Below are 12,376 nucleotides of genomic sequence, written 5' to 3'. Positions count from 1 at the left end.
CTGTTGGATACGAAATTATAATAGTTGAGTGCCTGCTGCTACGAAAAGTCTAGCTACAAACGGACACATTTTTCAGTCCTATTTGTGGTTCATCATATCAAGCCATCCACAAAGGCTTCTGGCGTTCTACTTAAGAAAACGAAAAATCCAAAGAAAAGGAAACACAAGCAACTGAAATACGGCCTTACCAAACTGATTACGTGAAATTTCTGACGTCGTTCGTATAATAGGAACCTTCAACGTTATGACCTTCAAATTTCTGATGACAACAAAATTTTCGAATCTGCAACAATTTTCACTTGTGTTTGTGGGCAGTCTTACATATTCAGGCAAATCAATGTTATAAAATTATACACAAGTATCAAGCCAAGCTCTTTACAGCTCGCTTGCGAGATTTTTGAACAACTTTGACCCAAATTGGCTCTGTGTTTGAAGTCATCATGTGGAAAGTTTTTTTAAACCGAAATCATACGGATCGATTGTATCATTAAGGAATGGTGGCCCTGACTGAATTACTTTCTCAGGTATTGTAATGTTATCGACATTTTCAAAAATATTAAAAAGCATACGTTCGACAGAGCATGAGTCAGTTCGTTGACTCCCATTGGAACATGAAACAAAGCCTTTCATTTCTTTCATTAAATCATCTTGTACACTGAGGTATCAAGGACGGACTGGTCCTTTCATAATACTGGCCAGTAATTCCTCCAGTGAACTTAATATTCACCAATGGGAATTGCTTCATTATATAGTTCGTCCTCTCATATAACAAGTATTGGTTTGACGGAATGCTTTGACTTCATACTAACACTCACAAATGCAGTATACCATCCATGTACTGAAAACATTTTCAGATGTGTGTATATATATATATATATATATATATATATATATTATAACGAAATACTTTAGTTTGTATAATATTTACCTGTACCGTGGGCAAAAAGTGCTCATAAATATGTAAGATACTTAGTGGAATGTTCATTTTAAATTAACAGAAAAGAAGAATGTTTTTAATATATGTAAGAGATTATTATGGGATAGTTGTGGCTATGTACATGTTATGTGTTGACCTAGTCAAGTAAATTTATGTATTTTACGGTCTTAAAAGGAATATTTAAGACATATCAAGCAATAAAGGTGAGACTAATAATCTTTGAATATCGGAGTTGATTTTTTGCATAAAGAAAAGTTATTATCGTTTCGTAACTTATATTTTACCAGACGGACCAGGTTGACGACGCTTTTCTGTAGAGTCGTTATAAAAATTTGGTTTACCAAACCCGGGACTTTTGAAAATTCAGTTCCCGAAGAAGGAAAGTAGGGCTGAATTTACTTGGATATTACCATTTATGAATACAAACTTAACCGTATTACGAAGCGGTAAGGTCATCAAACGAAAAATGGATAGTGAAATAGTGCAACAGGAATCTAATACCAGTAATCCAGGTGAAATTAGTGCAACACCAAGTTTGTCATCTGAGGATCGACTTTTGTTAGCTGTGCAGCAACAAATTATGCAAATGACGACTGAGATAAAACAAACCATGGAACAGAAGCTCAATGAATCTAACACAAACATGGAACAGAAGTTCTATGAAGCTAACCAGACCATGGAACAGAAGTTCTATGAAGCTAACCAGACCATGGAAAAGAAGATAGAACTGAAATTTAACGAAGCTAGCAAGCAGTATGAAGAATTAAGTAAACGAATAGAACGGATAGAACTGAAATCAGACGATACGAAACAAACAATCGTCCAGGTGATGAACGACATATCCTCGCAGTTTGAAGAGAAGTTAAAAAGGTTAGCCGATGAGTGTCAAGAAAAGCACGATCATCAAAATCATGAAATCTGTGCTGTAAAAAAGGATTTAACGTTAATCGAATCTTCCGTTAAACATCAAAAGATCCAGTTGGCTACTATGCAGGAAGAAATTAAAACGTTACAGGCTAGAGATAACATTTATCGCAATAATCTGGGCAGTGATCGCTTCGAGTTTCCCCAATCACCGGATATAAATACGCCTTCGCCGGAATCTGAGGAGGATATTATATTAGAGGAAAATTGTCCGAAGATCACTGATGAACGAAATATAAATGGTATCATGACACATCACGCTACGGACCGGAACAATCACACCACAAGAACAAGGAGTGAGAAAAGAAAGGTAAAGTTAAGTGTCAAGATGAGCGAAATCAAAGCCATGAGTAAATTTAGTGGTAAGTGCAATGAAAATGCTAGTTCTTTCTTAGAGAAGTTCCAAGACGAATGCAGTATAATGTCTATCGACCGATCACAATACATGAAATTAATACCCCATGTATTACTCCCACCTTGTTCCTTATGGTTTAAGGCAATACGTGATCACATTAGTACATATGAGGAATTTAAAGCGGCATTGATCGCGAATTACGAAAATGACTTTTTGCTGGCAAACAGAGATGCCACTCTTAGAAATCAACATTTCAATCTTCGATTGCACAAATCTATTGTAGAGTTTGTTATAAATGTCTATAATGAATTAAAGGTTGTTAATCCCTTGCAATCGGAATCAAGAATAATTGCATCGATTCGCAATTTGCTTCCATTTAAATTACAGCAGATCTTATTTTCCACACAGTGTATGAGTTTCAGTCATTTATTAATGCTTGTACAATGCTACGAAACTCAATACCATGCTATGAATCTAACACAATCAGGAATGGGTAAAAATAAGAATAATTCAGATCATTTGGTCCCTGTTCGGAATTTGAATATCCGAAGTGTGAATAATAATGAACCGAACCTAAGACGAGTATACTCTAGCAATCAAAATGAACAAAATAGACAAGGCTATGTAAGGAATCCGCCTAACCTAATCAACCGAAGTAGACACAAAAATAATAGAAATACATGTCGAAATCCTAGAGATGCTATCAATCCTATGTATAGACATAATCATTGTTCACGAGATGGTACTTCGTATCCAAATTCAAATCACGATGAAAGACATGTACAACCTAATGTAGAACCTAACCACGATTGTGCGGTACAATGCACTTTATTAGATTCATATGCCAGTGCGAATGTAACATGATTACCGTTAACGAAATTAGGTTAAACCCATGTTGGTTATAGATTCTTGTGAATTTTCGTTTTAAAGTTTGTGTTAATATTAATAATGAAAACGATGGTTATAAATATTTGAAATGCATCTAGTTAAAGAGTTAGTAGCACCCAACATTCTTGATCAAATAAATAAGAATGAAAAATAACAATAATAATGAAAAATGTGTTTATTTAATAACAAAAAGGTGTCTTTTGTTTCTGTAAAATAAATTTATTTACTTCCATTTGATTATTCAAACGTAGGTTATGTCTAATTTTTATTCTTTCTTATTAATGTGAAGAATCATAATTCAATTTATAATTAGTTAAAGGTAAAAAAAAAAAAAAAAAAAAAAAAAATTACTTTATATCAGATTGATTTGTGTTTAATTGTCAAAGATTATGTTAAGAATAAGATCCATTCTATAAAATCCATTATTCAATAACTACCTTGAATGAAATTCTTCATTATTTATGACATCTTAGTGCTACTATGAATACATTACAATTGTAACATCTAACTTATTTGTTATACAATGCGCCCGAAAAGAATAAATATTATTTGTCACATCATCGTTTATAATAATGATCGAAACTAGTAATCTTGATAATTTGTGTTTCACCCTCGTTAATTATATTTCTAAGCGACGATGTTTTTAATGATAAAGAATAAATAATAATGTAATAAAAGAGAAATATTAATGAAATCAAAGATTTATTGTAAATGTATTTATGTGAATGATAATAACTAATATTTTATATATATATGAGGGTTAACAAAAAAATAATGAAGATATATACGAGGTGTGATCAAAATATAAAGAACATATGTAATGTACGAACATTAATCTAATCAGACCAGTGGTTCTTGAATATAAAAGCCAAGCCTACTCATGACTTTTATATTCAGTCCCTTTGGCGGGCGACATTTTCTATAACGAAATACTTTAGTTTGTATAATATTTACCTGTACCGTGGGCAAAAAGTGCTCATAAATATGTAAGATACTTAGTGGAATGTTCATTTTAAATTAACAGAAAAGAAGAATGTTTTTAATATATGTAAGAGATTATTATGGGATAGTTGTGGCTATGTACATGTTATGTGTTGACCTAGTCAAGTAAATTTATGTATTTTACGGTCTTAAAAGGAATATTTAAGACATATCAAGCAATAAAGGTGAGACTAATAATCTTTGAATATCGGAGTTGATTTTTTGCATAAAGAAAAGTTATTATCGTTTCGTAACTTATATTTTACCAGACGGACCAGGTTGACGACGCTTTTCTGTAGAGTCGTTATAATATATATATATATATATATATATATATATATATATATATATATATATTTACTGGTGAATTTATCTGCTGCCTGGATCTTATTTTAACAAAAATCATAATTTAAAAAAAAGCATATTTAATGATTACACATCAAGATTTAAAACTGACTATACAAAATATTATATTATAAACAAACTACCTGTCCTTATTTATATGATTGTGATACGAATTCATTAGTTGATCATGGAGTTTCTTTTCATATTCCTGATGCTTCCCTTGCTGCATTTCCTCTTTCGTAAAACTAGCTTCCGGATCACCTGAAAGAAACGAAACCACATTATTAATTCCGTAATTACAAAGAGCAAAATGAAAGCCGTAGATAAATTACATATTTTCACATTGGTTCCAACAAGACACTTACTCAGCGTAAATATCATTCACACAACTATAATGTAAGCTACTTGAAGAGTACCCTATCATTGAACTCAAAAGATACTTACGTTACTATTCTCTATCATAAAGTTAAATTTAAGCAAACATGTTAAAAGTCGAATTTTCGATAACAGAGCTGTCAGCATTGTCAAGACATAGTATGTGAAGGTTATAATGGGAATAGGATTTATGTACTTTTGATTAAAAACTATTTGCTGTAACACTATATACACATCAAGTTTTTGCCGGGTATATTTGTCTAATTTTTAAACTAACGTGTTTGCTTGAACTCAACTTTATGATACATAATAATAAAGTAAGTACGTTTTAAGTTTATTGAGCGATCACACAAGTTTTCTTGTTATAAAAGTGACCTAATTTACTGCCAGTGTCCATATTCCATAAGCAACTTCAATTCTTCAATTAAAACAAGTGTTAAAAAAAAAACTGATAGCACCCTTTGCTAGCAAGGTACTTTTAAAAACTGTAGAAGTTCATACACGTGGGGAAACCACCACGTGTTCTTTCATTTTTACACTCATCAATTCTAATAATAACTGGTCAAATTTTACCCTTCGAGAAGATAGAGAAAATTTTAACATAAAGTATACACATTCTTAATTGTCCAAATGATGCGAACCTTTTGCTAATTTGTATTTTATTCATAATTATATCTTGTACTTATACTGAAAGACCTAATTCTGGAACATCATACACCTGGCGTCATGGATGTTATTTTCCAGTTCCTTACATGCAAGCGTACGAGTGCAATGGCAACTCAAATTTTCCGCTCCTAAAGAAAAATCATCTGATGCGACTGGGAATGTCTTTTGGAACACGGGAAGTGCCTCCTAGTTCGAAAGAAGGAACAATTAACGCTTAATACTAACTATACTGCATGGCAGTGTTAAAGTTCATATGTTAAATCATTTGCATAAAAACAATCAGGTGTCGGGTGAAGATATTCAATCCGATGTGGCCAATCTAACAGATGTTTGACCGAAATGTGCTGGAAGTTCTCTTTTCCCAGTCCTGACATTACGACAGAAATTGATACAAACGAGTTTCAGGAATGCTTCTTAAAAAGCTTACGTACGTACTTCTATACCGATATCAAGGCACTCATAAGCAAGGTATAATGTCTAGAATACTCTAAAAAACAAACCTCACCACGCATAGCATTTTTTTTCTCAATTAAAAAAAAAAAAAAAGAAAGAAAAACTAAGATTTCGTTATGAAAGCTGTATATTGAATGATGTACATCTCTTTACCTACACTAAGTTACGAAATGTAACACATGAGAAAAAATTACTAAATGTGGGCGATCAATTTGATTCTTATACCCTTTTAGACACTAATACTTCGAGCACCCTCAGAATTCAAAAGTTGAAAAGAGAAGATTATAGATTAGGAAAACTTGATTGAATAAAAAAAATGTAGAAAATCCTAAAAATGATATTCTTCAAAGTATAATTACGACTATAACTAATGGCACTATTGCCCGTTAATGTAGAGTAATTTCCAAATGTGAAACAAAGCTATTATAGATAGAAGTCTATTATTATTATTATTATTATTATTATTATTATTATTATTATTATTAACTTTTTGAGTGATCTCGTTTCCACATTTTGTTTAAGTTGCTTTTACCAATATTAAGAGACTCGTTCTTACAAAACACACAGCAATACGAACCGTTGGTTTGCGACCTTGAATTACATACTTTTTTTGTGTAACGCTTAAACTGAGTACAAATAGTTTTTCCACTTCATTTGGCATGTCAAATACAGTCTTCAAATTATACGCAGCAAATACAAAAGTTATACCTCTAGTTATACATGTAAGTGCATTCATTTTCCTTTTGACAGCTCTCTACTTGCAAACGTAAGTGTCATATTTAAATATGCTAAACTTGCAAGAAGTTTTTAAAAAGGCCATGTCACTATCCTACAAGAAATTATTTTCTTATATTAATATGACTACGCATTCCTGTAAGATTCCATTGAAAGTCATAAAAGGAAAATTAGTAAAAATCTAATATAAACAGATTCGTTTCATTATCAACCGTAAAATTTAATTACGACACACAATACCAATGTAAGAAAAATGAAAATAAGTAGAAATTACACAGGAAATTATTTACAAATCAAGTAATTCTTACCTAATTCATGTAAATACATACAGTCTGCCTTTGGACATGGTTGATTCTTCATAAAATGTGAACAATACTTAGTCGTTCCTAAGGATGCTTTAAGAGTTCTACCATCCACAGAAATATTATTAACTGCTTGAATAGCCCTTAAAGCATCCTCTCCTCTATGATACGTAACATACGCACTGGCACTTGGACCCTGAAAGTGAACAAATACAATATTAAAAATAAGTGAACATGTATCTCAGCCTTTCAGAAAATTCTGCTTCTAAGAGTTGGACGTTTTTTACAAAATTTTTCTCAATATATAAAAATAATCTAAGTATTTTCCCATAAACCTACTGTTCCCGTGCGAATAACGAACGTTTCAACTAATTCATTATGAAAAGACACACTCTACTTGGTTACCAAATACAGTGCATTATACCACTATGACTAAAGCACCTCTACATTATCATCACTTATTGCAAGAGAGTATCTTATTGCACTCACCTGTGACCCAGCATACGACGTGCTTTGGTTTATCACAACTTTATGTATTTTTCCAAATTTTCCAAAATACTCATGTTTTTTCAACGTCTGAAATAGAAGAACATTAGTTTAAAAGTTGTCTTTACGACTATAGACAAATAAGAGATTAAGTTCAAGTTAACAGTTAACAAAAGCATAGCATTTAATATTTCTATTGTAAAACAAATCTATTCCAGAACATTTCTTCATAAGATATATATACGAAAATGTATGGAAATCAGTAATTACCTTTAATCCCTTGCACTGAAATGACAAGTCTAGCTCGTCATGGCCTTCCGGTGTCAAATCGCACAATGACGAGCTACACTCGTCATAAAATTTAAACTATTGTAGCATCACGTTGGGTTACTACGTTGATGTTTTGCAAGTTATATAATGATAAGCCATCTATAACACACTTTTATAACGTATACTTCAATTATCAGAATTCAGAAAATAAATCGTAGTGAAAGGGATTAATTGTAGAACATACAGTTTATTATTTCCAGCTACTAGAAACTAAAGATATAAGTATTAACATGTTAATGATATCTTAACTTTACTCTGAGATTACAGAACAGGTAAGTGGCCTTTTTACATCATTCATACTCAGTTACAAAACCTTTGCCTTATTAGAATTTCAGTCCTGAATAACTTTGCCATACGATTATATATCTAATGATCTTAAATCTTAACCATATTCCTTCTTTGGGATAAAATATCGTTCTTTGACACTTTACAAGGACAAATTTACTCACCGGTTACAACCCCATTTAAACTACGAAACAATATTAAACTTTATAATGTACCTCTATCATTATTATATTGACCCGAATATAATATGATACTTTTAGTAGAAAAAGCTATTAAAAAACCCTTATGATAATCGCAACCTAGCTTTTTACACTTAAAAAAACACGCAGCAGAGACATCAGTATCACCTTTCCGCCACAGTTAAGTGCTATTGCCTGATTCGTCAAGGTCCGACGTACATAGGAAATTGATAATGGTGCTATGTAGTGCTAATACTTAACTGACAATTAAAATTTGCTCTTCATGTATTTTCACGATTCCATGTGGTATTCAATCAGTCTGATTATATCATTAGAATACTGAATACGGAGTGCTGACCACCAGAAAATGAAGATGAAATCAAGACTGGGATTTAAATATTAAAAACAGCTTTAAATTGGTTTGATTCTCATTTTAAACTATTCTCAATATGTAATATTTATGCTGGGTGTTTATTTATTTATTTATTTTTTATTAAAATCTTCTGAAAAACTTATCGTCGTACATTGAAGTCAGTATAGCAATTTATAGAAAATGTAACAGAACTTTGGTTCGTTTTTCGGATATCACAAAAAGTAAAAGGAGTAATAAAAAACTTTAAAGTTGCTCTGAATTGTTTCTGAACGTAAATATATAAAATTACCTCTGAATCCGCCAGCCTTAGAGGTAGTCCCACAACAAATACTAAGTTCCTCTGAACAACCCGCACATTAGCCAAATGCTTTCTATTTTCAGTTATCTTCTGTTTCCTCTGCAAGTCTTTTTGACGTTTCTCTGCCTTTAGCTTCTGAATCTCTTCCTGTGTGAGCGGTTTGAAGTCTGCAGGATTCTCAGGATAAGCTTTCCTACACGCTGGGCACAGGCCATTTTCATCAGTTCGAATTCTATGCCAACAAAATCTGCAGATCTAAAAAGATTATTGTAAATAAATACCATAGTAGGATTTCAAATAGCAACAGATATAAAAGCTAAAAAGACCAAAAAAAAGATTGTTTTATCCACAGTAATATCTTTTAAATTAAGTGAAAAAATTTAGTCTGCTTTTCTCTCAAGTTCCATTTGCTACTACAACAGAAAAATATTTAACTACCATATTCACAAGAAAAAAGAAAATAAACATAATTCTTAATGCTTTTTTTTTTTTTTTAAGTTTAACGTTCCACCGAGGCTAATGGAAACTGATAATAAAACGGATGATAGTTGTGGAATGACGCAAGTGGGAAGAAACGGGAAAACTTCGAGAAAACGAATATATACCGTGTTTGTTAACCACAAAGCCCACTTGGCGGAAGCTGGGATGGAACCAAAAACCCCACGCGCCAGAGGTGAGCGCTGTACCAGTGAGCCACTGTGACCCGTAATTAAAGTTTTATGTATGTATTCATTGGCGACAGTTGGTCATTCAGTATCAAAGAAGTTTTATAGCTCAGTGGTTTTGAGAACAAAAACATTTAAGTACAAACGTACTTAGGTAACTGTCCTGAAAGTGTTAAAAGTTCACTTTGTTTTACGGTTTATGTATACATTTATTTCGTTTATCCTTGCTATTAATTGTAAACTGTTATATATTCTAAATTGGATAAGCGACCCGCAACATTCCCTGCGGCAGTTATATGAAGGATCTTGTATGCACCATTACAATGTATTTTAATTCACTCAGTTTAATAACTGTACTTTTAAAGGTTGTTCTAAGGGAAACTTTTGAACCAGTTTCTATTTGTTTTTAGAAGTCCCCCAGCTCTGTTTTAAAAGACTCTTTTTTATGAAAAGCTGGAAGAGAGAAAATCATTATATAATGAGATTTGAGGGAACGTGTGCCATTAATGGCACGTAAACTTTCGTAAGTGATATGCATGAAGTTTATGTATGTATTATTTCAAATGACATTTAATGAAAACAGTGAAAACATAATCGCATATATAGAAGAAATACGTAATGAGCTCGTTTGATAAATAATTTCTTAAATATGGAAAAAAGACTTCGCTCTACTTCTCCCGTTCCTTCCTAACTGATGAGTATTGCAGAAATGTTTCCACTATTTAGTAATTAATTTTTTATTCCCACTTTAGGATTCTTTGTCCAACAATATAAATGAAATTTGAAAATGGTGAAAACATTATCATAAAACATCAAAGAAGGTAAACTATCAAGCCTTTGAAAAAAAAAATGTTACGTGATAACGTTTTCATTTTTTTTTTTTGGAGGGGGGAAGGAGGAGTACAGTGTTTTTCAATTTCTGCTTTGAGACTACTTCGTTTCAACTACTAATTTGCTGAAATGTGTATGGATACATATTACGCTATTTTCACAACTTTGCATTACATGAGCTTTCTCAAAGCTAATTCGCAAATTACTTGCAAAGTATGGGATTACTTGTATCGAGGTTTCTCCTTTTCCTATCACTAGAGTAAGACCGCGCTAAGAAGAGCTCTGACAACTCTCACGTGCGATCAAGCGCGGTTGCCACATTTATCTTCTGTAACAATATAAATATAACAAGGGGCACATTTTGTGGAAATGAATCATATATGTATTACAACAAAAATATTATTTAACATTATGCCTGACGAAAGTATTAGACAAAAGAAACAAACAAATTAGTATTACGTTAAGATAGTTTACAAAATCGTAAAGAAAACAACCGTTACTTCTAAACACATAGGGCCTTATGCAGCATCGTTTTCACATATGATTAGCGTCATACTAAATGCCTGACTACTGCATGGAAACATATGTTAGTCGAACTCTTTAGTAGGACATCACGCTTTTTCGTGGCTAAGCGGTTAGCGTACGCCTTTGTCATGGGAGACCCCGGTTCGATTCCCGGCGGGAGCTCATGTGGTTTGGATTCCACGTTAATCAATAGGTCCACGTCTCATATAGCCTCGCTGCTGAAAGAGACATTAAACTCAAAATCAGTTCAACTCTTTAATATGACACTAAACACGCGTCAGAACGACTCTGCTAAGACCCACAAGTTATATCTTTTTTTTTTTTTTTTTTTTTAATGAAAACTACTTACGTTAGAGAATGGCTTTCAATTGTAGATAATTTAATTCCATTTACTGTAGAAATCTTACGCTTTTTTCCTAGGGTGGATAAAATTTCCGTCGGTTCAGCGAGGTCTTTCAGGCACTTCTCTTTTGTGATTCTTTTTACAGTTGTAGGGCTAATGTATAAAGCCGAATCTACTCTTTCAATCACTTTATTCAATGGCAATAAAGGACCATCGTTACGTTATTTCTCCAAATATTCCCTAAGATTAAACACAAATTCCCGTTCTCCTTTAGCCTAACCGGCATAACCATGGGACGTAAAACTCAAACAAATTCCCGTGCCTGACTTGTCAAGGGCACCCCCTTTCAGCACTTCTTACTCACTTCAGGCATTGTGTTCATAAACACAAACATACACACATACACATACTAAATTTATATTTTAGGTCTATGTGAATAATACGAATACAAACTATGTTCCACTGATGTATGAAAATAACAACACAATATTCACACCAATGCACTGAGATGATAGCACAAAAAATCAAAACAACCTGACAACACAAAAACTTTCACAGTAATGAGTAGGTATAAATGCGACAACACTGTTCGGTTACCATGGAAACAACCTAGTGTTTCCAAATGTATTTTTGTGGGTCTAAACCTATCCTCCCCTTCACATATTGGTGAAAAAATGTCTTCTACGAAAAGACAAACATAGCTGGATCACGTTCGTTACTTTCCAACCACTCAATTTCTAAATCAGTCCTTATGAAAAGCTCATTATAACAATCTCTGTAATATATAGAGTATATAAGTACATTTTTTCCTTATGTCAACAAATTTCCTACAAAGATCATTAGAAATTATACTCATTTCAACCTGACATTCCAAATAATGGTTCATTGCCCTTGAACTTTAGAAGAGCCGTACAGACTCACTACCCTCTTCGCTTTCAATTCCACGAAAACCTACTCCCTGCGGCGATAGGGAGGTGGACCGGTTGTTGTTCCATGTAACCCCACTTCTATTTACGTAGCAAATTTGTCAAAAGGACAGAGTTGTGTCAATAAGTGGAAAAAGAAAAAAAGTATTCATTATTGTGGCAATAACTTTAGGC

The 12,376-nt window shown here is 32.7% G+C and overlaps 1 protein-coding gene across 3 annotated transcripts in view; it reads right to left on the bottom strand.

The window, feature by feature from the left end:
* Cnot4 (CCR4-NOT transcription complex subunit 4) overlaps positions 1-12,376 on the bottom strand; it is a 73,216-nt gene that overhangs the window by 44,495 nt on the left and 16,345 nt on the right. For all 3 annotated transcript variants that reach the window (XM_081759350.1, XM_081759351.1, XM_081759352.1), the window contains exons 3-6: positions 8,904-9,167; positions 7,451-7,537; positions 6,968-7,157; positions 4,574-4,691 (exon numbers count right to left, since the gene is read on the bottom strand). In XM_081759350.1, coding sequence (XP_081615476.1) covers positions 4,574-4,691; positions 6,968-7,157; positions 7,451-7,537; positions 8,904-9,167 — 659 coding nt within the window. The remainder of the gene's footprint in view (positions 1-4,573; positions 4,692-6,967; positions 7,158-7,450; positions 7,538-8,903; positions 9,168-12,376) is intronic.

Source organism: Thermobia domestica, chromosome 5 (genome assembly GCF_964235325.1).
Source record: "Thermobia domestica chromosome 5, izTheDome1.hap1.1, whole genome shotgun sequence".
NCBI classification, from domain to species: Eukaryota; Metazoa; Arthropoda; class Insecta; order Zygentoma; family Lepismatidae; genus Thermobia; species Thermobia domestica.
Note: the sequence above shows the minus strand (reverse complement) of the source record. Positions and strands in the feature narration are given on the sequence as shown.